The 26,642-nt window shown below is 36.1% G+C and overlaps 2 protein-coding genes and 1 long non-coding RNA gene across 15 annotated transcripts in view; 2 read left to right on the forward strand and 1 right to left on the reverse strand.

The window, feature by feature from the left end:
* The window catches only part of nuggc.3 (nuclear GTPase, germinal center associated, tandem duplicate 3), a 28,327-nt gene extending 14,511 nt beyond the window's left edge, over positions 1–13,816 (forward strand). For 4 of the 12 annotated variants that reach the window (XM_068215006.2, XM_073930389.1, XM_009294011.5 and 1 more), the window contains 17 exons: positions 493–549; positions 649–757; positions 846–1,077; positions 1,206–1,385; positions 6,663–6,857; positions 7,364–7,542; positions 7,627–7,666; positions 8,826–8,900; positions 8,975–9,071; positions 9,176–9,312; positions 9,405–9,578; positions 10,749–10,897; positions 11,437–11,566; positions 12,490–12,598; positions 12,795–12,928; positions 13,059–13,143; positions 13,392–13,816. In XM_068215006.2, the coding sequence (XP_068071107.1) occupies positions 493–549; positions 649–757; positions 846–1,077; positions 1,206–1,385; positions 6,663–6,857; positions 7,364–7,542; positions 7,627–7,666; positions 8,826–8,900; positions 8,975–9,071; positions 9,176–9,312; positions 9,405–9,578; positions 10,749–10,897; positions 11,437–11,566; positions 12,490–12,598; positions 12,795–12,928; positions 13,059–13,143; positions 13,392–13,450 (2,141 nt within the window). In that variant the 3' untranslated portion in view covers positions 13,451–13,816. Of the gene's footprint in view, positions 1–492; positions 550–648; positions 758–845; positions 1,078–1,205; positions 1,386–6,662; positions 6,858–7,034; positions 7,543–7,626; positions 7,667–8,825; positions 8,901–8,974; positions 9,072–9,175; positions 9,313–9,404; positions 9,579–10,748; positions 10,898–11,436; positions 11,567–12,489; positions 12,599–12,794; positions 12,929–13,058; positions 13,144–13,391 lie in introns of those variants that run through there. The other 8 variants (XR_012394444.1, XM_073930391.1, XM_073930390.1 and 5 more) reach the window with 4 other exon arrangements.
* Positions 13,817–14,918: 1,102 nt separating this feature from the next.
* Positions 14,919–22,855, forward strand: si:dkey-266f7.4. 2 transcript variants are annotated; one of them, XM_009294050.5, is made up of 8 exons: positions 14,919–15,179; positions 19,949–20,157; positions 20,243–20,297; positions 20,403–20,536; positions 20,627–20,862; positions 21,088–21,247; positions 21,370–21,480; positions 22,007–22,855. In XM_009294050.5, the coding sequence occupies exons 2-8, from the start codon at positions 19,956–19,958 to the stop codon at positions 22,087–22,089; spliced, it is 981 nt and encodes a 326-aa protein (XP_009292325.1). In that variant the 5' UTR covers positions 14,919–15,179; positions 19,949–19,955; the 3' UTR covers positions 22,090–22,855. The 2 variants fall into 2 exon arrangements, with proteins under 2 accessions (XP_009292325.1, NP_001093488.1); NM_001100018.1 differs by lacking the exons at positions 14,919–15,179; positions 19,949–20,157 and having other exon boundaries at positions 20,249–20,297; positions 22,007–22,168.
* On the reverse strand, positions 15,451–26,625 carry LOC141379008 (uncharacterized). Its single transcript, XR_012394897.1, has 7 exons — positions 26,509–26,625; positions 26,107–26,159; positions 19,744–20,100; positions 19,538–19,590; positions 19,295–19,456; positions 18,849–19,201; positions 15,451–18,749 (listed from the first exon to the last, which is right to left on the reverse strand). It is a non-coding gene; the product is annotated as an uncharacterized lncRNA (long non-coding RNA).
* Positions 26,626–26,642: the final 17 nt, after the last annotated feature.

The raw sequence follows: 26,642 nt of genomic DNA on the forward strand, positions 1-26,642 counted from the left end.
GGACTCGCTCTGGACCGGGAGACACTCGTTCGCTCGAAGTGGCTGTAGATCAGCAGGAGGAACCCTCATGAACTCGATCAGAAAAGTCTCTGAAGCGAAAAGGATAGCGTTTGCTAGCACCAGGTGTGCTTATATGCTCAGTTAATTGGCGATGCAGCACACCTGCGCAAGCTTGCGCTGCCAATTCATTGCTTTCATTGGCCCGTTCAATACTCTTTCAGACGAGCGGCTTCTGAACCGAATCCTCCCATACGTGGATTTAGAACATCAAATCCACTTATAGTGCTGAAGTTCCCCCCGAAGGGGAACAAACAGTTACAGGTGAGTTTCTTGTACCTGCAAATATCAGGAGAAAACGATATATTTTTTAATTCATTGGAACATTTCATTTTCTTTAAACTGTTGAGTGTTCAATCAAAAAAAAAATATTTCAAATAAAATGATCACGTTGTATTCAGTACAAAGTTGATGTGTTTTAATTCTCTGATTCAGGCACTAAAAGAAAGCGTGAATCGAGGGATTTAAATATCAGTGCTAAATCAAATTCAGGCAAGTCATTTTTGTGTGTTTTTTATACCTACATTTATTATGAATGTGTGCATTTAGTTTATCAATCTCAAAATAATTTCTTATACTTTTATTCAACAGAGATGGCCATATTGAATATGGCAAAAAAAAAAATGAATGAAGTTAATGTTAGACTTCAGAACATCAGCAGCACAGACCGAACGACAAATGAGTTGAAAAACACCATTTTGTAAGTACTTATAAATCACAATGTAAATTGTTCTGTATGCTCAATTGTAAAGTGGTGTTCAGTTACTTTTATCTATATCATGATGTAGAGATGCCATTGCAAAAATTAATGAGATGGAGAAAGACAAAAGAAGAAAGGAAACTATTGGTGTTTTTGGAAAAACAGGAGAAGGAAAAAGCTCTTTATTAAATGCAGTGTTGGGATTAGAGGGTCTACTGCCATCTGGTAGTCTTGGTGCCTGTACAGCAGTTATTACTCAAGTGGAAGCAAATCTGGAGGACTCTGAATACAAAGCTGAGATTGAGCTTATCTCTAAAGAGGTTTATCTATCTATCTATCTATCTATCTATCTGTCTGTCTGTCTGTCTGTCTGTCTGTCTGTCTGTCTGTCTGTCTGTCTGTCTGTAAAGTAAAGGAAGGTAATGCAGTATTTTGTGTTGTTTTGCAGGAATGGGAGAGGGAGATTGCTTCCAAAGATGAAAGAACTGATACAGATAATGAAAGGATCATTGCAGTGTATGGGGCTGATGCAGATAAGAAATCACTGGAAGAACTTAAAAAAGATGCCAAATATGCTGAAATTGATCACTTTTTGTCCGCTGGGAAAAAAATTATTTCACATACTGAAGTAAGGGCTAAAATATGTACATATTTTAGATTAGCAAATATTTTTCTTATTATGCATTTATGTGTTTAGAAACTGTTGTCAGATTTAAAGACTGAAATGGTCTTTTTTTTGCACTAAAATGGTGTGGACCGTTCTAAACACAGTATCTTGCGGCTATGTATTTATACATCTCTTTTAGATGTTATTCTTTAAGGCAACACCATATTTTGATAGTACCCCTGCTGACCATAATATACTTTAAATACTTATGGTTAGGCCTAATTCCAATTCTATTTTTGTACCCCATACCCCTTGGCCCTTGAAACAGAGTTTGAAGGGGAAGGGCTTCAAAGTTTACATCTAAGAAATGGGAGAGCACTACAACCCTCGCATTTCACCATATGACATCACGATCACTTGCTTCATATGAAATTGACAACGATGATTGCTGAGGGTATTCCAGTTGTGTTATTTTTTATATCTAGCTTCAGGAGGCACTGAAGGCATATTTCATGTTATCATAATGTTATAATGTGGCAATAAGATCTTAACTGTACTGTGCATTTACACCGTGGCCATATTCATCTATATAAACACACATAAACAACATTAACATTATATCAGACACTGTAAAAAGCTAATTCTCAGCTGCTAGACTTTTCTAACAGGGTATTCCAGTGTCATCAATTGACAGAATGCTATGGGAGAATTATACAGAAGTTTTTATTATGAATAATAGATAGAGAAATTTAGCTAGAATTTTTTTAAAAGCATGACGGTAAAACACAAATGTGGTTATGAATGTATTAAAACATGCTTGTTTATTGTAAAAAATCGTAATAATGACAAAAATACTAATGTGTGCATCTCCTTACTTCCATATACAGCCATGGTGCTGTTATAGATGGTGTATTCTGGGAAATTTTATTACCCCTTGGCAGGGCTGGACTGGGGCAAAAAATCGGCCCTGGCATTTTGGGCCAAAGCGGCCCACTAAATTCAATCAAAATGCTATCTATCTATGCACGTCCAATATTTTTATCAACTCATATTCTATAAAACACAAAAGCTATATATATGAAATAAATGAATAAATACAAACTTTAATTACAATTTAATTTTTGTATACTGTCCATAAAGATATTTGTTGATTTCTAAAAAATACACTATTCATTCATTTATTTTTCTTAGCATAAGTCCCTTATTTATCAGGGGTTGCCGCAGTGGAATGAACTGCCAACTATTCCAGCATGTTTTATGCAGCAGATGCCTTTCCAGCCACAACCCAATATTGGAAATCACCCATACACACTCATTCACACACACTCATACACTACAGCCAATTTAGCTTATTCAATACACTATTCACTCAGCCTATATTCAATAATAAACACAAAAAAACTGCCTGCTAATGCATGGCTAAATCTTTAAAGGGAACAGTGTACTTTATAACCACATTCACCTCATCCTGCTTGCTGTTTCACTATCTAAACAATGAAAACCTAATATAAGTCAAATTTGTTTAATTTTGATATTATGATTAACACACACCAAACAGCCTCGTGTAGCTGCATATTTATATGAGCATCATCTTCACTCTGCATATTTATAACAAAACAGGGCTTAAATATAACTGCCTCCTTTCATTTCCATTGAAAAGAATGAACTTCACCCCATCTCTTTTGCAGAATATCAGTTTTAATAATCTATAATGGCCATTATAACAGTATAACGTACATTAAATTTATATGATAAAGGTAAGCAATCAGTCAATGTGCAGAATCAGTGTATGTTACATAAATTAATATATTAGCTTATCTTTGCACTCAGCCAAAACGGTTAACTGAGAACAAGTGATTCAAAAGACATAAGAGTTGTTAGATAGAGACAACAAGATGAATTCAATATCACGTTTAACAACTATGCTGAGATGAGATCATCCAGCAGATGAACTGTCTGACATGCACTACTCTCACCTGGGGTTTATGCTCACCCGCTGAACTACTGGCTGAAGGTCTTGGCAGTGTGTGTGTGGTCACGTGATTTGCGCTTTTAGCCGTGTGCTAGAATAAACAAGGAACTTTTTTAGAATCGCTAAATGAAACGCCGGTGTATTTCTAGCGATTTCTCTGCGCCTCCCTTGCGTTTCTTCTCTCGGACTCTCGACTATTTTGACAAATACACACAGACGACGCACGCTCACACGGAGTCCAAAATAGGAGTTTGTGATTGGGCCAGCCCCATGTCAGTAAAGAAAAGAACCAATGGGCTGCAGAGTGTCACATGGGCCGGCCCGGTCTGTCTGTCCGGGAAAAAAAGCATCTACTTTCAGAGAGTCACAGAGATCACAGCAGCGTCAATTAGTAAGGCAGAAAAAAACGATAGGCTGCTAAGCCTTTTATGGGCCGATCAGATCATAAGACGATGATCAGCCCGGCCCAAAAAGTACGTCGGCCCACCGGGAAAGTGCCCGGTTTGCCAGATGGCCAGTCCGCCCCTGCCCCTTGGTTTCGAGTGCTGTCCTGAAAAATCTCTGTTTCAAGGGCTATCTAGCCCTACCCCTTAACCCTACGTCTTAAAGCTAAGACCCTAAGGGTAAGGGGAAGAGCTAAGTGGTAGAATTGGTATTGGTCCTTACTCTTATCTGTGTAGTGTATGTAGATTGTTTTGTAAATGTTCCAAAGGCAATTATTACAAAATTTACAACATGTGAACATATAATAAACTTTTGGCCAGCAAAATTTTACAAGAATTTGGCAAGGGGATCAGGGTTTTGCCCCCACTCTTTACGAGACATGCCATGGGATTTTTAATCACCACAGAGTCAGAACCTCGCTTTAAAGGGCCATGAAACCCCCTCGTTTCAGCAGGGTGTTTTCACACCTCTAGTTTGGAAAAAGTCAGAAAAGTGGGCGTGTCCAGCTCTGTTTAGGGGGGAGTGTCGGAGGAACTAAAGTGGGAGGGTGTGGGAGTGTCTATTTGGGCACGCGCGAGTTTCAGTCAAAATACACACAGGAGAAAGTGATGGTGTTTAACCTACATGGACATCTGTAGTCGAATTATTTGCCAAATTATTAAATGGTGGACTTTAACTGCAGTTTGGCTCTTTCATTCAGGGAATTCATTCATGCCCCTCGCGACAAACGAGATATTTGATTCGAGGAACTGCTCTAAGCGTGTATTTTTCATGCAATGTTTGATACCGCACGGCGAATGAGAGAAAAAAAAAAAACTCCGCATTTCCCAGAAACTTAGATGCACACGGCAGGTAGCGTCAGAAAGCCGCGTGTGTTATTCCGGTCACAAAATGCGGTGCTATGTTTGCACTTAGTGCAATAGTTAACTTAATTCGATACGAACAAACTAAATAAACAAAGAGCACTGGTCGCTCACTTACCAAATCTGTAGAGACAGGACAATCACCAATAACTAGAGCCGCGTCTTTATGAAGAGAATACTACAAGCGAATCCGGATTTCAGCGTTTGCAGATGAGAACAGCTCTCAGGTAAACAATGTTCCTCCTTAGACACGTAAGTTATTGTTGTCGAGCGTCGCGTACACTGTTAATCCACACGTGATCCAGATGAGCTCTCACAGAGAGAAAATGAAAACGAAACTTAACTGCAGCAAACTATAAAAGCAACACTTCACGCTTGTTTTGCCAACACAACGTGGCGTCTCTGTGGTGTAAACACGGTGACACTTATGAATATTAATGAAGTTGCACAATAGAGCGCGCTGATTGGTTTGAACCAAGCCTTACTCATGCATTAATGCATCACACTGTAAGACGTAATAAGACACACTCTGGCACAGACGTCCAGTCTGCACGCTGGAATACAACGCTATTATGTCATGACCGTGACGCAGCTTCAAAAATTCGTTTCAAACAGGAAGTACGAATTTGCTTGAAATAACGCAAAAACAACCAATTTACACTTTTTAGTGAAATATAGGTGTCCTAATAGTGTTTTTAGCAGTGTGGGACACATATACGACTGTCAACAGCTCAAAAAATGTTTTTGGTGTTTCGTGACCCTTTAATATCTCATCTGAATGATGGTGATCACAGACTGTATATAGCGTCCCCTTGACTATACTGGGGCATCAAGACTCAGACCACATTTGGAGTGACCCCTGCTGGCCTCACTAACAGCATTTCCAACAGCAACCTTGTCTGTATGTAGTAGTTAATGCCTTGTTCACACTACTTGATTTTAAGACCACATAACATCCAAAGACTTGAGGTACACAGATATCTCTTCCACCTTTGCTGCTTTGCCACTGCAGAGCTTGCAAACTTCCTCAGTGAAACTTGCCTCAGATTGAAACATGATCAGTATATGAATCAACACCTCCAAGTCCGAGGCCTTTTTGCTCCACTGGGAAAAGGTGGCTTGCTTTTTCTAGGTCGGAGGAAAGTCCTTACCCAGATGGATGAGTTCAACTATCATGGGTTTTTGTTTACGAGTGAGGGAAGGGTGGAACATGGGATTAACAGGCGGATCTGTGAAACAACAGCAGTAATGTGGTCAATGTATTGGTCCGTTGTGGTAAAAAGGAGCTAAGCCGAAAGGCAAAGCTCTCAATTTACCGGTCAATCTACCTTCCTACTCTCACCTATGGTCTTGAGTTTTTGGGTGATGAGCAGAAGGACAAGATCTAGGATACAAGCGGCCGACATGACTTTCCTTCACAGGATGTCAGGGCACACCCTTATGGATAGAGTGAGTAGCTCAGACAGGAGGAACTCTGATTAGAGCCGCTGCTCCTCCACCTCCAACTAGGGAGGTGTTTCAGGTTTTTCCCCATTGGGAGGCGGCCCTGGAAAAGACCCAGGACATGCTGGAGGGACTATGTCTCTCTACTTGCCTGGGAATGGCTTAGGATCCCCATGAAGGAGCTTGAGGAAGTTTCTGGCGAGAGGGAGGTCTGGGGTTCTCCTGAGACTGCTGCCCACGTGACCTGGCCCCGGATAAGTGGAAGAAAATGAATGAATGAGTGAATGAATGAATGTTTTAATAATTACCTAAGAACATTTAAATGTCAATCTACAAATATTATCCAGATGAGAGTAAGCAGATATGAACTTGTAAAGCAGGTCTGCAGACTATAGGGGCACCATCAAAATAATATTTTATAAATTTCTTTTCATTCTTTACAAAATAGACTAAAATATCACAAAGTATTGTAAAATATGATTATACTATTATTATACTATAAAATCCGAAATCGTATCTGATGTATTTCTGAACTTTTATCTGAATAAAAAGCACATTTTTAATTTTTTACAACAGGTCTTTGACTTTCTCCATGATGTTAAACGTAACATTGAGCAAAGTGAGTATAATCCTGGTGGCTGGTACTGGCCTCTTGTGAAGAGTGTGACCATCAAGATTCCAGATCGTCAAGAGCTTCTGGAACACATTGTGCTGTTTGATGTTCCTGGCACTGGAGACTGCAACAAGATACGAAATGATCTGTGGAAATCAGTAAGTACTACACTACCAAATATCCTAAATATAAAGATTATTTTGTGATTTACTTACCATATTGTAATTTCAAACTATTATAACTTTTCATCTGTTTCATTTGCTGTGAATGCAGAAAATTCACCTCAGTTGTGTCTGCCGCTTAAATTCTAATGTTTCATTTGAGTGGAAAATTCACTTGAGGTAAAAAAGTCCAGTGTATAAATCTGTGACATGGTGCTCCATGAGTGGTGTGAACAAAGCATTACACTGTAAACTGCTCAGCTGGGTTCTCCATCATATTTCAAACATTTGTATTGTTTCCAAATTAAAAACCACTTCATGTGCATTTTTTAACTCTGAATTTGATTTAACGCTGTTTTATTTTGGAGGCTGTTACTGTCCTGTTGAGGTTACATTTTAGACACACTCACATACATTGAGGCCGGGGTGCGTTCAACATAAGTGTGTAATGTAGAGCAATAACACTGGTGTTTCATTCAGTTTTTATTTTTCTAATTCCACAGAAAGTGAGAGAGTGCTCTTCTGTGTGGATTGTAAATGGTATCAATCGAGCAATTAGTAGCATAGAGCCCTGGAGCATAATGGAGCACTGCATGCAAGACTTGGGACCAGGAGGACAGTGCAAAACAATAAACTTCATCTGTACCAGGACTGATGACATTAATATAAAAGAATATCAAAGGTAAGAATATAGAAATATTTGTCAATGTTCTACATATCTACATTATTAAATCACATTTATTCATGTATTTTATTTTTATCATAGATCTGCACGGCCCTCTGGAGACCAATTTACTTCAGGCAAGGTCTGGTACATTTACAAGCAAAAATTAAATGCATTTTTCGGGTTTATTCTCGAGCAGCTGTGATCAAGTGATCAAGTGTAGTCTAGGGACTTCATGCTTAGCCACCTCAGACAGTTAGAACAAGAGTCAACTCAGAGAAGAACAAGATTCTGCCCAAGCAGAGCATCTCTTTTTACAGTGCTGCTTGAAATTATGCAAATCCCTAGCAGATTCAATGAAAATGTGAATATCACAAGACAGAAAATAGCTTAGTTTATTAGCATAAACCGCTGCAAAAGTTACATTTTTTAATATTGTTTTTGTTTACCTCGATGATGTACATCGAGGAATGTAATATACCGAATTACATTTAAAATTTGTGTTATTTGATTACAGTTACTAAAGTCAAAGTAATTGCATCACTTATGTTACAAATATAATTTTAAGAAGAAAAAGAAAAGCTTCTTTTAAATCAGGTTTTACGCTCCAACGTCAGTTAATGAGCATGCAGTTTTAAATTGCTGGAAAATGTGAGCTCTTAACTACTTTTGACTGCTTTTAACTTGACCAGCAACTTATTTAAGCACTTGAACAGAAAGCATTCCATGACAATACTCGTCACTAAAAAACTCTTTTCAATATGTCAAGCTGCTGTGATCAACCCATTGTAATGTTTTTCAGTGAATATTAAATTACTGAAAGCGCTGCAGTTTATTTTGTATTTAGGTATATTTGATTTGTTTTAAAAGTAACTTCAAAGTAAAGTAATTAATGTAACCAGATTACAATTTTCCAGTAGTAGTCAGTAAGTTGTAATCTATTACTTTTTAAAGTAACTTACCCAACACAGTACCTGCTGTATGTCCTTTGTAGTGGCCATTGTATTGGCTTTCATACTGTTCTGAGGAAACTGGTCTCCACTGTAAAAGCCCTAATTTTGAATGAGATCAAGAGTTACATAACAGAAATATAAATGACTTACTAGAAATGGATTGCTCTATAGAAATGCTAGTTGCCTCATGGGCTATAATTTACAATGACAATTAGTTTATATTAAAGAAGCTTAATTTGTGTATTAAATTAACATTCACATTAAGTTACATTAAAGTTAAAATTAAGTTAACTGTCACTGTGTATTATTACATTATTAATATATAACTATTATTTTTTTATTTTTCAGAATCTGAAAACAGCATGCATACATCATAGGAACAAGACTGCAAAGGATTCCGTGAAAAACAAGTTTGAAACCATGGTATAATTGTGAAACGGAAAATTATTATTGTTAATGTAATTCTTATTCTTATACTTATCCTTGTTCGTACTCAGAAATCAAAAGACTTCAGAAGATTCACCGCTGATGTTTTTACTGTCAGCTCTAAGGCATACTTTGATGCAGATCTTCAGATGGATCAAAATGAAACTGGTAAAAATTAAGTGAACCTGGAAAACAAACGTTTTATTTATATGTCTGTTCATTCTCTTTTCATTGAGTCATTGAAATCTGAATATTCTTGTAATCATCTGTAGAGATCCCAAAACTGCAGGACCTTCTCAAGAACACCAACAAGAGCATCAGGAGGGAACTGACCAGAGATTATGTCAATCAAGCAAAGGGAGTTTTGTTCTTCATCCAAAGTATCAAACTGGATACAAATGAAGGAATGGTACAGAATTGCTGATTGATCATTTACAGATGTCTGCTTACATCAGTTAGTTCGTTCAGTAATTCACTGCTGTGTTTCTTTGTGTTTTATAGGCAAAGCTTAAAGCCACAGTTTGTAAAGATTACTATGAGAGCCTTGAAAAAGCACTGAAGGAACTGAACAGTCAGTTTAATTCACATTATAAGATCATAGAGCAATGTTTCTCAAAAGGAGTGGAGAAATCAGTGGAACAGTGTGTCAGTACCACAAAGCCTGTGATTGCATCTGTAAGTGTGATTCTGTTCAGTGAAATATATGAAAGACAGAGGTGTAATGATACATTGGAATATTGGGAAGCATAAAATGTGCTTATGCTTGTCACTGATGTAAACAAAATGATTTGCCATGTCTCTGTACATTGCTGTATTCATCTTTCCCTCTATACAGTCTAGTCATGCAGATAATGGAGGCCACTGTGCTCATTGGAACTTTCATAGCAGCAAAATTTTCTCTGTAACCTCCCCCAGCCTTGTGCCTCGAGACAATCCTGTCTCAGAGGTCTACAGACAATTCCTTTGTCTTCATGTTTGGTTTGTGCTTTGACATGCACTGTCAACCCTGGGACCTTATATAGACAGGTTTTTTTAATTTACCACATGTGAACTCCAATTAAGTTGCCGAAACATCTCAAGAATGATCAGTGGAAGGAAACAGAATGTCTTGATTTGGTTGCAGATGTCTTCTGCATTGTCCTCTATCTGTCGGATAACAGTACTTACATTTTTACAAAGTATTTATGTATTTATAAATAACATTTAAATGAAATAGGCTTTTTTTTTCTAGCTCAGCAATAAAATATTTAAAAAGTTATTTTAAACTAGAATTGACAATCTCGGTCAAAATCATTCGCCCCAACCCTGCCCATCATTCTTACTCCCTTCTCAGATGCTTTGGTAGGCCAAATCAAATTTACAGTGGGCCAACAATCTCTGCTCTAGACTATATATATCGCTGATTATAGTAGATGATGGAATCTGAAGACAAATGTCTGATTTTACCAGTGATAAACACTTTATATGTAGTCCACAACAGAGTGCAAGCATATGTGTCCAACATAATTAATAAATCATCTATAGAAGGACTGTCATAACTGTCCTGAGCATTGAGGACCAGGACCAATCTAAAGTCTATTCAAGTTCACCACCCCAAATCTATAAATAAATTTTACATTTTAACCAACAGAAGGCCTACATGCTATAATATAATACTGAGGAAAAACAAAAAACAAAAATACTGATATTAAACATTTAATAGCATAAATTATTGTACTGTGAGTTCAGTATTGAGATACGGATCGAATGAAGAGTTGACTATATCGTCACACCAATAATGAAAGATAATGTTCTTTTCTTCCAGGCTTTTCTAAATGTAATGCTTTGTTTTGTATTGTAAATCAGGTGAAACCATCAGATAAAACCCTCCAGGCTTTGTGCAAGAACAAAGGATATTACTGGCCAAAAAACAAGGATGCACCTGTAGATCTAAACAAGTGCTTGGCTAAACACATCTACGAAAACATTGATGAGGAGTTCAATTTGATATTTCCGTAAGTTTTGCCATCATTCCCTATTCACTATACTGACAGTTTTTGTAATTTTTTTACAGTGATAATTAAACAGTACGATGACGTTAAAAAAAGATTACAAGATTAAAAGTCAAAATTACAATAATAAAGTTGCAATGTTACGGAAATAAAGTCAAAGTGATTGGAGATTAAAGCAAAAACATAGCTACTAATGCTTATAGCTATGCTTAACATAGCTAATCCTACTTTAGGTTAGGATTTAGCAATAAAGATATTCTTTGTCTTTTGGCGCATAAAAACAAAGTTCAGATTTTTAAAAGTGGCACTAATAAGCTGTCATAAAACAGAGTAAATACCCTGACGTATAATCATATCTACATAGTCTACTAGTGTTTTTAAATTTATCTGTTGTAGGTGATGACATGTACCACAAACTAATGGAAAAATAATGGTTCCCACAAGTATATTAAAGAAGAATTCATGTTCTGAACAATATGATAACAAGATTTTCCTTATTAAAGATTGTAATATTCTATGTTTTGTTTAATTCATTTTATTAGTGTTGATAGTAAAATCAAAACAGGGAAGTCAGTGCAAGAACAGATCGATAAGTTCAGTATCATTCAGAATGGCACAGTTTACGCTCCATCTTCCATGCTGTACCACATTCAGAACTTCATGAAAACAGAGGTGAGTTGTAATTTCTATTTCAGTTCATTTATTTATCATCTATCTACATGAGATTGACGTCTTCCATTCGTGACACTTGACTTTCACTATTTTGCATTTTGACATGATACCTTACAACAAACATAAGCAGACTGTAGCTGTATTTTTGCTCACAGCAAGCCTCAATAATAGAACCAGTAGAAAGAGCTGTTTTGAATTTACCGGCACTGGTTTGTCAAATTTGATTGGGGTTTAAGTTCAAAGAAGGATGGTTCCAGAAACCAGGTAAAACACGACCCCACTGAAATAGCTGTGTGATCCAATGGTAAAAGCATTTCAAGTTAACCGACGTCTCTCATGGACTTGAGCCAGAATGACGTTAAGATTGGCAGAAATATATACTGCGGCCTCTGATAGATTTATGAGAAATGGGACGTAAGAGAAAATGTGCTATAGCTATGTATATTTGAGATTGTCAAAAATGAACACAGTGGCCTCTAGTTGATTTGTGAAAACAAAAACACCAAGAAGAGGTAGTACATATTGTTTGGTTATCAAAAATGTAGCCCTGGGCACATCATTTCAGTTAGCCTGGGCTGTGCACATGGCTCCTGAACAGCGTAAAAAAGAGAAATAGTAGATTTAATTTTTTTTTATTTGACTTTAACTCATTGACAAAATTATCATGTAAAATGTGTTAAATGCTAAACATTTTTCTCTGTTATTTTTCTATTGCTGAGGGCCTAAAGTTTAATGTAAAGAATGTTATTACTTTTGTATTAAATACATTAGCAGTAAAGTCCCCCATTCTTTCTCCATCCTCAAACTAAAATATGGTCAACCTAAATATTAATAACAAAAATACTTATTATTACTTTTGTAATACAAAAATAGTAATAGTACTAAAAATAATATTAATTCATTTGTTTTAACTTCATAAAAAGGAAACCAAAGTGAAGACATTCCTCAAAAGCGATGTTGTCCAAAGAAAGATAAACATCTACTCATTGATCCAAACAACAATTCAGGATCAAATGACTGCTGGCTATAAAAGTAAGAACATGTAAAACTCATAATAATGTCAGATTATTAAACTGTTTCTCACATGGGATTGTACAACAAAGCATCTGCTGGCTTTAAAATAAATCTTTTATAATTAACTACCATTTTATCCAGACTTTGAGATATTCTGTGTTTGTGTCGCATTTATACTCAGAATGTGAATAAACATTGAATGTTGCCTTTATAGAAGCTGCAGAGAAGAGAGGACTTGGAGCCATGGGAAAGAGAGAGACCACAATAATAGAAACAATTGAATTGTTAAAAGACAGCATGTTCAAAGACGCAAAAATACAATTTCTGAAAGAGTTCAAGTCTGTGACGGTAATTGTTTTTCAATATTCTTTGAGCATTTGATTCATTTCTGAAAACATTTATAAACAATACAAAACAATAGGATTTTTTAAATACCTTGAGTACATACAGTATGTGTCTTTTGTTATTTCTTTCAAAGAACTATATAGGCAAGACCCTTAAAACTGAGCTGAGCAAATCAGTGGAGCGCTCATTCTCACAAAGCAGCAAAGCTTCCCTGATGGGTAAGAGAAAATACAACATCTACGAATCATTTTTTAGCAATGAGTACTTGAGAGTGATTCTGAATCCTGTTCTTGCTTAAATCATCTAAACACAATTCACTATACAAAATATTTTCATTACAAAAAAAGTGTACATGTGTCCATATTGAATGTTTTAGAATATATCCAATATACCTGTAGTGTAAATGTTGCATACAAATAGCTACAAATAATTTTGCAGGTCAGACTGATGTATTTTCCTTTTCTAGATGTCTCGACAGAGATTGAAACCCTGGAGACGCTGTCTGAACACATCGCAGAAATCTGACTAATGTTAACAGTTTAAAGCGACGACGAGAGAACGCAATTCAGCATCTCCAGTTACTCATGAATTTAAACCTTTAAGTGAATATCCACTGTTGATTTAAAACTTGTCTGTCTATTCACATGTCTTGATATAGGTGTGAAAGAACACTTTTTTGATGTGTAGTTTTGTTTTTAATTAGATAGAGCTTAAACCTGCTAAAGTAGAGTACTGAAATTAATTGTACTGTATGTCACTTCATATGTACTGTAACATGCTTGTAGTCTGTGTGACTGATTGTGATAATGTGCAAATGTTAAATCTAGCTAATACGCAATGAGAAGCAGAGAGGGTGATCATTGATTTTGTATTAAAACCATTTAAAGTTTTCTCAGATCGTTAATATTTTGTTTGACGTTTCATTACACACAAAATGATTGAATTATTAAAACAATGCAGTTAAGTCTTAAATCGAAGCTAAAATATGAACACAGACAGCTTGATATGAATTCTAGTAGATGTTGAATAATCATTGAATAATTTTTTTTTTTTGGTTTGCAGCTATTCAGTACTTGTGTGAAATTTGTATAATGGCCTACTTTTTCATGTTCACTGAGTAAAAGAAATACGTGTGTGTCCTAAAAGATTGTATACACAATAAGAGTATGTGGAACGTTCTACCAGAACGTACATTATCTGTCCCTGAAATAAAAACATAAATACAGTGAATAAAAAGTATTTCATCCTAGAAATTTCTAAAATGGACTGATGGTTGATTCCTGTGAGTTGTTCTGTAAAGGAATATGTCATTCATTTGGTTCTCAGAGTTTTGTTTGTTGTCGAAAACACTTTTACAAATGTACCTGTCATTTTCCTGTCATTGTCCTCTGCCCAATTGAACATACAGCTTTAATAATTTTGTTATGCTAAAACTTTATTTAGTTATTTAGAAACACAATACTACAGAAATAGCAAGTTTAGGTTGTTCTCATTCACATCAGTTGATTAAACACGAAATTATAAATTAATTCTACAATTAAATACTACAAATATATAATACAAATACACTTACAATTGTCCCCATGTTTCTGTCAGTCCTGTCACATTTGTATTAAATTTAACATAAAATGCATGCATTGCACGTTTAAGCCTATGACTCGTAAGTGACATCATTTGACGGAGAAGAAGCTGACAGTGATTAATGATGCATTGTATGATGTTTTTGAAGGTGACAAGCTAAAGTCAGGCCCTGTCACCTTTTTATAAATAAAAATGTAAGTTTCTTGTAGAATGTTCCAAGACAAATCGTCACCTTAGAATTGTAAGGTTTTGTCTGATAATTTTGTCAAAATTGAGTTATTGACATATTCTTATTAAATGACAACTTATTTACATTATGTGATATTTTTTTATTGGTTGTTTACATTTAAATACTTTTAAGAATGTTTCAGAGTTTCTGAGAGTTTAAAAGAGTTTCCTGCACACATACTTTGTCCCACATCAAAGAACATATTGTATGCCATGTATGGTAAATATTGAGTGAAGAGATTTTTTTGGACTGCCTACAACATTTGAATGTTATGTGATAGAAGAGCATTGCGTCAGTGTTTGCTTGAGCATCTTTCCTGAACCGTTCATTACCAGGGTTTCGGCATTCAATATACCACCTCTTTCTGATAAAGCTTTTTCTGAAATTCTTTTATTAACAAGAATATTACCAAGAGCCACAAGAAGGGGTCATCTCTGGTCACAGGTCAGACATTTCTAATTTTCTTTGACAGAGCTCTGATCATAATGGGAAATAGCTTTTGTGCTTACAGTAGTATATGGGGTTTGTTATGCCATATATTTGAGTTTGTTCTTTGATTTTGTGTCAGGGAAAATTAAAAAATGATAAATAATTATCCATTTAGAAGAAACTCTTTATTAGTAGGCATTTAATTTGTTACATGACTATCTTGTGACTAATTGTTAGAAATAGGAGCTGGTCTTGATTTTAATTTATTTTTACAGTTTTTTTTTTTCCATTTGGACAAATTTTACATTGCATTATGAAGGATGAGTCAAGATATATCCTGGATACTTAAAAAGGAAAAACAAATCGAATGGATGTTTTTGGATGTAGCCATAAAGTAAACCATGTTAAATGCTCAGAAGCAAAAATAAAAAAATACACAATTAATACATGTACAATCCTCTCATGTGATTGGAAAGTGCTTTGGGTGTATATCAATACACTGTACAAATACAATAAAATACAATAAAACACAACCTCGCTATTAAGCTACAACACTTTTATAATATAAATGTAATAGGTAATTTGGTGACATAAAATCCACAATATCCCAGTGGATAAGCCTGTCAGGCTTTAATCTGCAATAACGTCCTTAATGTGCTTTATGCCCAATTTAACTAATGGAACTTTCTTGAAATACGTCATCATTTAAGATTAAATTAAATTAAGCAGAACAAAACAAAATAACAGGAAACTGTTCACTGTCTGTCTCTGCACCACATCCTCCTCCTCATAGTAGGTGGTGATGTATCTGTGGTTTCTGCCCTAGCTGTTGTGCTCATGAAACATCTAAGTTAGAAATTTTTTTTGCAGTGCAGTTACCATGATGCCAACCACCCAGTGTTTCCACACAAACTATAAAACATCCTGTTTTATAAATCTTTGTTTTGTAATTTTCCTCCTTTCCAGAAATACACACCCAATACTTACAGTATAGCTAACATCTTCAACATTACTGCAACCCTTGATGCTTTAAATGATTTTCAAAATTTTCAAAGGTTATTAAAATCTTTTACTTTTTTTCTTTAAAGTTGACTCAGAATGCAAAACAAAAAGTTTCTATGCATAACTCTTATCTTGAGAGGGTGTAATGTATTTCCCCCTAATCAACACACCTGGGGCCTCATGTACAAAGACTTGCGTGGAAGTCATACTAAAACATTGCGTATGCACAAAGCTGTAAATGTGCGTACACAGAAAAAAATTCAGATGTATGAAACACTGCGTACGCCGAATCTCACACATATTCTTTTGTACATCCGAATGAACGTGAAACTGAGCGCAACATGCACGAGCACAAAACCCCTCCCTGCCTCCTCCCCCGTATGAATATGCAAATGACTCTACTTTGGCAAAACCCAACGAAAAAGCAAAGGCAAAAGCAAACAAGAAGAGAAACTTTGAACAGAATGTGAATTGGAGGTGCTGCTTTCGGAGGTAGACCGGAGAAAAGCGATGTTATTTGCAAGTTTGTTCTCCGGAATTAACAACAAAAGAAAAAAATAGAGTGGGAGAGTTTAGCTCATGCGGTTAACACAGTTGGGTCTGAACATCGCACTGAGTGAATTAAAAAAGAAATAGTGTGATTTATAGGTGTAAATTGTTGCAGAACCCTTAACAGTCTCAGTGGTGCAGCTCGAAAAACTGATGTCATCATGTTTTGACACGTTCGAGCATGAATCCAACGAATCCAGCGTCTGATAAAGTCATTCTTTTTTCCCCCGCTACATATCAGATTTTGCCAACTATTTATCATGAGAAAGACAAGTAGGAATCATTAATAAGTCTGTGCATCATATTTTATTTGCACATTTATTGAATGGAAATGTTTCTGATTCACGCATGCAATTTCATCTTCAGATAGTGTCTTTATAGCAATGTGCGTGCAGTAGATAGCTCAGATTAAATTGGGAAAACAGGCGACCACTGCAATTTGCGCTTTAATGTTTGGCTGGTCAACTGTATGGTATGGAAACCTTATATACCTGCTAGATGAACCCGTCTCATACAGCTGCCATTGCAAGGCTTAAAGACTCTTTGTAGAGAGCAATTTAACACTACTGCCTCTAGGAGTCGCCAATGGAAATAAAACAGACACGCACAAAAAATGTGCATACGCCAGCCATAAAGCTGGTGTGGAGCTGCGCACATTCCCACGTTCAGTTCATCGTTAGTAAATCCAAACGTGAGCGATTCTGAGCGTGAAACCTGGCTTATGTGCGTACGCAGCGTTGATACATGAGGCCCCAGATTCCCAATAGGCACTCCGGCGTGTACTCACATAACCATCAACAACACCACCACCACCACCAGTAGCCATTCCCATATCTGTCACTTCTTCTCCATCACACATCTGCTTCGCCAGTCCCATGATCAACTCTGTGCCCTACTCTGGTTCGGTGGAGGATTGCAACAGATTCCTTTCACAATGTTCGCTAGCCTTGGAGATGCAGCAGCACAGATTCCCCTCTGACAGGTCTAAAACTGCATTTATTATTACTCCGTTAACAGGTTGAAAGTTACAATGGGCAGAATCTATTTGGACCCAAAATGGACATGTCACTCTAAGGGTCCTTTTTCCAAACAAAATAGAAGATACATTAGTGGGTGAGAAATTATATCTTTTACGACAAGAAAACTATTCTGTTCAAAGTTACTCTCTTCATTTCTGCACACTAGCAACCCCCAATGGCTAGAATGAACACTCCCTTGTTAACCACCTATTGACTAGGCTTGGAATTCCAGTTACGTTTACATTTCTCTGCACACAATGATACCATTGAACTAAAACAATTAATCAAATTCTTCACGACTACATAGAGGTTTCATGGAGTATCACAACCCTCCAGATTCTCAACATGAACCCATCCAGGTGGATACCACCTGACTATCCTCAGCTGAATGTCGACATCGGTTGACCCAGAATTTATACATATACTGTAGAGAAAATGGACACGTAATCAAGACATGTCCCATCCATCCTCCACAACCTGCGATGAGTGTGGTTTCTACTGCTCCAATGATTCCTAGGTATTACCAATTTCTATAGAAATTTAATTCTTCATTACAGTTTCATCACCTCTTTGTTGACAGATCTACTAAAAGATAAGCCCAAGTCTCTGAAAACCCTTTCATTCTGGAGGTAGATGCCTCCAATTCTGGAGTGGGAGCTCTACTTTTCCAGCAGCTGGGGACCCATCCATGACTTCATCTACGAGCCTTATACTCCGAGAAACTCACCCCGGCGGAGCAGAACTACAACATTAAAAATTGTGAGTTACTGGCCATCAAAGCAGCACTGGAAGAATGGAGACACTGGTTGGAAGAAGCAAAACATCAGTTTCTTATATATATGAATCATCGTCTCAACAAGCTAAAAGTCTCAACCCCAGGCAGGCCAGTGGGTTTTACTCTTCACCAGATTTGACCTCCTGTCACTGTCAAGCTGACACTCTCTCTAGAATCCATACTCTTGAAGATGCTGAACCTGTTTTCCCAGGTAAGATAATCAGCCTAATCCAGAAGGCCCTGGAGAAAGAGATCAGAAATAACAGTAACTCCAATCCAGCTCCACCGGGGTGTCCACCCAACCTTTTCTACATTCTACACAGTCAAATATTAACCCACATATCAAACCGTCTCACTGCTAAAAGATCGCTTCTGGTAGCCTGGAATGGGCACTGACATCAGAAGGTACGTGAGAGAATGTCGGGAACGTGCAATGTCCAAAGCTCCTTGTCATCTTCCACCTTGTAAGCTCTTTTCCTCTTGTCATTCCTTGGCATCTCTAGTCAGACCTAGATGTTGAATTGGCACCAGATTTGCCACCATCTGATGGAATCTCCTGTATCTTTGTGGCAGTAGACCGATTCGAAATCTTGTTCAACCATGTGTTTCAAAACCACGCCATTCCTGAGGATATTGCATCCGATTGAGGTCCCCAGTTCATCTCCCATGTTTGGAGAGCTTTTTTCTCTCTCCTAAGTATGACAATCAGTTGATCTTCTGGTTACTATCCTGAGAGCAATGAACAAACAGAGAAAAAAATCCAGGACACAGGCAGAAATCTGTACCTTGTGCCATGACCACCAGAACATCTGGAATTAATTCCTTGCGTCTGCTAACTTCCTCCATCAACTTTCCACAGAGATCACTCCTTTTCTGTGCATAGTCAGCTACCAACCACCTCTGTTCCCCTGGTCTGGGGAACCTTTGGACATTCCATCTATCCATCACTGGTTGAGGGAGAGTAAGAGTGTGCAGTAAGGCGTCATACTATTCAGACGAATGTTTGGAGAGCCCCAACTCCAACTTACCATCCAGAACAGAAAGTATGGCTCTCCACCAAGGACATTGGTCTTAGACTACCCTGCAAGAAGCCAGGTCCCAGATTCATTCAATCTTACCACACAAACTTAATAAAGCTAAGATAAAGTGTAAATCTTGAATACAGTTAAAACAAATATATGTCAAACATGAAATGCTTCTATTGCTGTCAGGATATCACAAAAGTCTTACTCACAATGCAAGACAAAAACTTCCTCCTCTCCATCTCTCTTTGTTTTGATCGTGAAGTTTGATCTTTGATCCGTCAAAGCAGAATTCCCTTCACTGCCATGCAACCCACACTTTTGGAACCACTGCTCTAGAGTAGAAGTGGAAATTACTCTTTCACAACGTTCAAATATAAATGTTTATTTATTTATTTATTTATTTTTTTTTAACAGGCAGATCATGTATGCAGTTGTGATTTTGCAAGACTCAGATGAGGTGATGGTGGTGTCATCAAACTGGTTGAGTCATGATAGAAAGCTATGCCACTGGCCTCCATTTAAATCCACAGAGAAGTGTATTGAAGCTGTTCAGAACAGACATAAGCCTGAAACAGGAGGGAAACCATGGGAGAAACTAAATGTTAGCTTTCACAGCGAATATGGTAATGGTTACATTTTTATGACACCTGTTTGTTTTAGTCATTTTTTTTCTGTCAACTTTTCAGTACAATACTTATGTTATTGCAGTCACATTTGATAAGGCAAAAGAGGTGGAAAAAGAAGTAAGGGAACAGAAGGAACGGTGAGTAAAAACAAATCACCCCCCCCCCCCCAAAAAAAAAACCTAATAAACAATAAATTTGTACAATTTTGTTTAATGTATCGTTTTTTTTTTTTTTAAATAAAGATCTTATCTATTAGCCACCGGATTCTCTGGAATAAAGAGACAAAGACTTGAAAACTTTAAAGGAATTTCAAATAATCAGCTTCAATCATTTGCTCCAGAGACATCTACACCTATATTTAGAATGTCAACTGATGGTGAGCCAAACATCTTTTCACATTATCACTTCAATATGTTGTTTCTTTTAATATATAAATACAGCAAAAAAAACCCATTTTGTATTACAGAGAAAGCTGAAATCCTCGAAATGCTGAGAGACATCAAGAGCATGGTTCAGCAAAACTCTACCATGTTAAATAAGCTAATCAAAGATAATGCAGTTTCTGAAGCCCCCAGCAGTAGCAGCATCGTGCCTCCTAAAGAGATGAACAAAACTACAAACCTAAAATTGCCTCTAAAAACATTTGACGATGTGGCCAGGATTGAAAGAGAGCTCAACAATGCAACAACACGCAAATTATATGTAAGTCCACACAGCATTTATATGACATTTGGTCATGATCTCAAAATGATATTACCATAATGTCTACTTCCATGATAAAGATTCCCTAAATAAATTAAGAAATTATTGTATTGCCTTCCCTAGAAACGTTCAAAGAAAAATATACAGTTTAATAGTCATTATACAACTTATTTGAGCATTTCCAATGCTGCAATTAACAAAAAAAAAAAAACATTATTTTTATAGGTAAAACATCTGTCAGAACTTGGAGGTTTTGGGCCAAAAGATGTTATTAAGCACATAATGCAAAGTGTCCTAACAGATGATCTGGCAAAGGAGTTTAACTGGCAGGGCAGAGGAGATAAAAAGGCCTTCTCTCAGCTTCTTTTAGCAGATGTGATCAGAGGTAAACTAACTCACCTCTGCATTAACATTAGTACATAGAATACATATTTAAACATCTATGAGACTAATTTGATCATAATAATATAAAAACTCTAATTCCCACTGTTTTGTTTCCTCTTTCAGATGCTGCATTTAAACGAAGCATCATCAGGCTTGAATGTGAAATGGAAATTAAAAAGTATCTAAGTTACAAAGCTCATCTAGTCGCTCGGAAGAGACCAAGACAAGAAGGCGGTGGGTGATGCAGATCTTATAAATGCTCTTATCTTTTCATATACAGACCTTGACCTGACATACAGGGATTTTTTATTTTTATTTTAAAATCTCTGAAAAAAATGGGTGGCGCAGTGGTTAGCACAGTCGCCTCACAGCAAGAAGGTCGCTGGTTTGAGTCCCGGCTGGACCAGTTGGCGTTTTTGTGTGAAGTTTGCATGTTCTCCCCCTGTCCGTGTGGGTTTCCTCTAGGTGCTCCAGTTTCCCCCACAATCCAAAGGCATGCGCTATAGGTGAATTGAATGAACTAAATTGTTTGTGAATGAGTGTGTATGGGTGTTTTCCAGTACTGGGTTGCAGCTGGGAGGGCATCCGCTGTGTGAAACATATGCTAGAATAGTTGGCGGTTTAATCCACTGTGGCGACCTCTGAAGTAGAGACTAAACTGAAAGAAAATGAATAAATGAGCATACCTAAATACAAATATACTGTATACGTATTTGTATATACTTATTATATAATTTTTAATTATTATTTTGTCCTGCAGGTCCTGTGGTTGAGATCTCAGATAGGATTTCTCCCACACCCATTGACGACGACGACGACATTGATTGGAGCATTTTTAATTGAGTTTTTTGAGTTGGTTATGTAGATAAAGTTACACATTAGACATCCATTTCTGAGACGTGTGTTATTTTGACATTGCTTAATGAATTATTATGATTTTAGGCATTACTTTCGAAATATTAAAACAAACAATAACATGTTGCAAATAGGCTTTTAAATATATTTGTCATGTGCAGTGTTTCATTCAATTTAATGTTATGATTTTCATTTAAAACAAACCAAAATTACACTCAAATACAGAGTCAATTTGTTTTCTTGCAAACCAAGTTATTGTAATGTGTGACAGTACTGTACACAGCATTGTTTATGTAAGAGTCTAAATTACCATATGCATTTGTTTATGCTTACAAAACATGTATTTTTCACCAAAGAAGGTTCATACTGACTCCAAAGGCAGATACTAAAGAGATCAGGGCCTGGTGTGTGGACTTTGGGGATTTTACAATGTGGTCAATTTTTGATTGTTCAGTTTGAATGTCTCAGTATTTGAGCTTTGGTCACATGGTCAAGAAAGAGACAAAATAATTGGTAAACTTTGCTCTGCACTTTTCATGCTCTGTCTCTCCCCCACTCTCTCTCCCTCTTCCTGTTACTTTCTCTATTAGGTAACTTTATTTTTACATTTAAGCTGGGTACAATTATTATTATATGTTTATTATTATTATATGTTTTTCATCATTTTATTTTTTAGTCAAAGTTAATTCAGTGTGCGTGGTTATTAATCTCTGTGTACAAGCTCGGAATTTTAATCTAGCACACAGTTAGCTGTAAAACAATACAAAGACACAAATGATTTTGTGGTCTCTGCTTGGTCTGTGTGCGAGTAGTACATGTACAGCTGAATGCTGGTCCTCTCACTCATGTTGCTTCTCTCTGCCTGTCTGTTGCCATACACAAAGTGGGGGAGCTCTTGGTTAGTTTGGGCAGGAAGACGAAACTAATTTTCATGTGAAGCAACATGACCCTAAAACAGTGAGCTGTGTACACTCACCCAAAATGACACTTTTAAACACATTATAATAAAAAAATCTGAATTGTGTTTTGAACAGAGCCTAAACTGGCACACTCAGAAGAACCATAATATTGATATTAAATCTTAAGAAAGGGGTAAACTGGTTGCCCTTTAAGGCAAATAAAACAAACAAAAGTAAACTGTTCAAATCTTTACAAAGCATGCAAATAGCACAAACTACAATGGTCCCTTGTTATTCGCGGGAGTTTTGTTTTAAAAATAACCTGCAATATAGGCAAAATCTGTAAAGTAGACAGCTTTATATGTTTTGAGGCTGTAAAACGCCTCACTACACACTTTATACACTTTTCTCAGGCATTAACATTTTCACATTTACACGCACCGACACCGCAAGTTAGCGTCTGTCCATGGCACCCTGCTATGACTCAAGACACTGTTCATATTTCTGCCGCTTCACAAAGCGCCATCTGAATAATTTCATTTTAATAACATGCGAATGTGTGCGTCCAGGGTGTGTTACTTCCAACTGTCATGTGCTCAGTGCATCAGGTGTGCGACCCCCTTAAGAATGGAGTCTGCTTTAGTTTTGTGGATCAGTGACTGCAGGAAAAAGAACATGCCAACATTATCTGCACAAAAGCTAGAATGCTTTATGAACTTTTTGCTGACAGCAATGTGCTTTTACATTGCAAAAGATGGTAATTTGTACCATCCGTACAACCACTGGCCTCAATCGTACATCATAATCACCAAACTAAGAGCTTTGACCTATAAGCAGTGTCCCACATTATTACAAACGTATATATATATATATATATATATATATATATATATATATATATATATATATATATATATATATATATATATATATAAGCTAAATAAGCTAATAAACTGCTTTAGACTGCTAAATAATACTGCTTTAGACTGCTTAATAGCTAAATAAACTGCTTTAGACTGCTTTAGGCAAAAATTCTAAAAACAAGAAAAGAAAGTGTCCAGAATGCTTCTTGATTTAAGACTTTTTAGACAATTGGACTACAAACAAGACAAAACCACCACGTAAGAAAATCTTTTTTTAAATTTGTTTTTGTAATGCAGTTACCATGATGCCAACCAGTCAGTGTTTCTATACAAACTGAAACATTTATAGTGTGTACATTGCTTAAAACTATTCTATTTAATCAATCTCTTTGCTTTTGTTTGTCTTCCTCTTTTCCACAAATACACACCCAATGCTTACTTTAACCTAACATCTACAATTTTACAGCTAATCTTAACGGTTTAAAAGATTTTCAAGTGGCAAAAATATTTAAAAAAGGGAATAATTTTATAATTCAGATAGTTATTTACTCAGTATTAACCCAAAATGCAAAACAAAAGTTTCCATTTATTACTCTTTAACTTGAGAGGGAACTAAACCAAGTCAATTTTTTTCTGAAGATGTGCCAAATTGGGATATTAATTCAAAATTACCTTTAAATTAAAGTGTGAACAGTATTAAACCAAAGATAAAACGAACCTAAGGACACACCAATTTTGCTAATGTAATTGCCCTCATTAAAAAAACGTTTTACATTTTTGTCTGATCCACCCAATTCAGGTCCTGGAGTCTGTAATAATGTTTGTTTTATTTAAAAGCTGTGCAAAATCTGCAACTAGTATAGCTTCAGGAATGTTGGACAGCACTAATCTAGACAATGAAGAAATAATCACTTCATAAGGAAATAAAAAAATTTATTAGATTAAGATGATCTCAAATTTGTTAAAGAATTATTATTATTGTTATTATTATTATTATTATTATTATTATTATTAGTATTGATGAGTTTAGGTGATTTAAATTGTCATTTGCGTGGAAGCTGTTCATAGAAATCTTAAGCCTGAAACAGGAGGGAAACCATGAGGAAAACATAAATGTTATTGCGTCATAGTATTATGGAAACTGTGATAGTATTTTAAGATTTTATGGTAGTAGTAAGTTTTTAAATAATAGCTTTAAATTGACATAAAAAACTGTATTTACTTTCACTCTTGCACAATTTATTGTGATGAATAAAAGTTAAAAAATAAATAAATAAATAATGGTGCTTTTGAATGGCATTGTACTAAATTTTACACCAACTTTTTGGTGTATTAGAAATCCTTCCCATTGCCTCCAGCTAAAATACAAGTTTTCTATAATTATATTGCTTTCTCTGGTGGAAAAGACATCTTGTCTGGATCAAGAGAGAAACTAACCCAGACCAAGCACTCTTTACATCATTTGCAAAAGAAAACAGGTGGATTTGATTGTGTTTGAATGCTAATTTGAATGCGTTTAGAGCAAACAAAAAGAACAATGAACACATGCCATCTAGCTTTTACTTCATGTGTGCTTTATTAATTGTTATTATTTTTTTAAATGCTAAAATTTGAATCCAATTTTAACTGACTAAAATGCAGCATAATCACACAATACTGTACATATGTTAGTTTAGTATTTAGTCAAAAATAAACTATTTCTATTTAACATAGTGTTTTTTAAGTTGATATCAGAAGGCCACACCCAAAGGCTGGGTTTTTAGAGATTAGAATGCCTGTCAGAGTGTAACTGCAGTTGTGTGTTTTTATTCTGAGACATACAAGATAGCACATTTCTCCAATTTTTTAGCATCTTACAATTTGCTAAATGTCAATAACCTGTTAACTGATTATTTTTTTAAATGTTTATTAAAAATGTTTGTTAACTATGATGTGTCTGTAATTAAATGAGAGCAAAACAAATTTGTAATAAAAATGTTGATTCAAAGAGTAATACAATAATATTGCAGTATAAATAAATATTCTAATTTAACCATAAAATGTCTAAGTACAATTGTGTTAATTGTTCTGGCACTATTTTTGTAGAAATTAACTTATATTTTACAGTAATAAATCTGACTCAACTGCTATATGAAACAAATGTGTTATATGGTACATTTTGCACTATGTTGATACTTTTTTTGCATGGTGTTTTGTGTGTGCGATTGCCTCTAGACAGATAAACAAATATTTGGTTAGCCTACCTTTTGATAAGGTGGTTGTCATCTTTTAAATACAACAAACATACATGATTGTCCTGAAAAAGAAAGAGAGACATCTGGTCATGCTATTATGGGTCTAATGGGTCTAATGTGAACGTTTTGGTTACTAACATAACCCCCATTCCCCAAAGAGGGAACGGAGAAGTGTCTGGAAAGACACTATTTGGGTGAAAGCTAGTAAACCAATCACTCTGAAGAGTAAGTGAGAGAGCCAGTGAATGCCAATGAGTTGGCAGAGTTTGGCTCCGCAGGTGCTGCAATTAATCATTAGTAGAGTGTATAGCCGGTGCTTGTGGAGTGAGAGTTATCTTTTAGCCGCTGAAGAGCCGAAAATCTAAATTACCTCTTCGAAGAACGAGGCTTACATTAAAAACCGAGACATACCCCTTCAGTGGGAACTCTGACGTGTGTCTGGAAAGACACTTTTGGGAGAGTCTATGGAAAATGCCATAGCAGCTAAGCCTGTCATGCCCCTGGTGTGACGTTTGCCAAGCATAGCGTGAGCGCATATACGACAC

This window comes from Danio rerio, chromosome 19 (genome assembly GCF_049306965.1).
Source record: "Danio rerio strain Tuebingen ecotype United States chromosome 19, GRCz12tu, whole genome shotgun sequence".
Taxonomy (NCBI): domain Eukaryota; kingdom Metazoa; phylum Chordata; class Actinopteri; order Cypriniformes; family Danionidae; genus Danio; species Danio rerio.

Coding starts and splice junctions, on each gene's coding strand:
- si:dkey-266f7.4 (XM_009294050.5), top strand. CDS start 19,956: ATGTATGCAGTTGTGATTTTGCAAGACTCAGATGAGGTGATGGTGGTG. Junction 20,537..20,626: donor ATTTAGAATGTCAACTGATG/GTGAGCCAAACA, acceptor TTTGTATTACAG/AGAAAGCTGAAATCCTCGAA. Junction 21,481..22,006: donor GAGACCAAGACAAGAAGGCG/GTGGGTGATGCA, acceptor TTTGTCCTGCAG/GTCCTGTGGTTGAGATCTCA.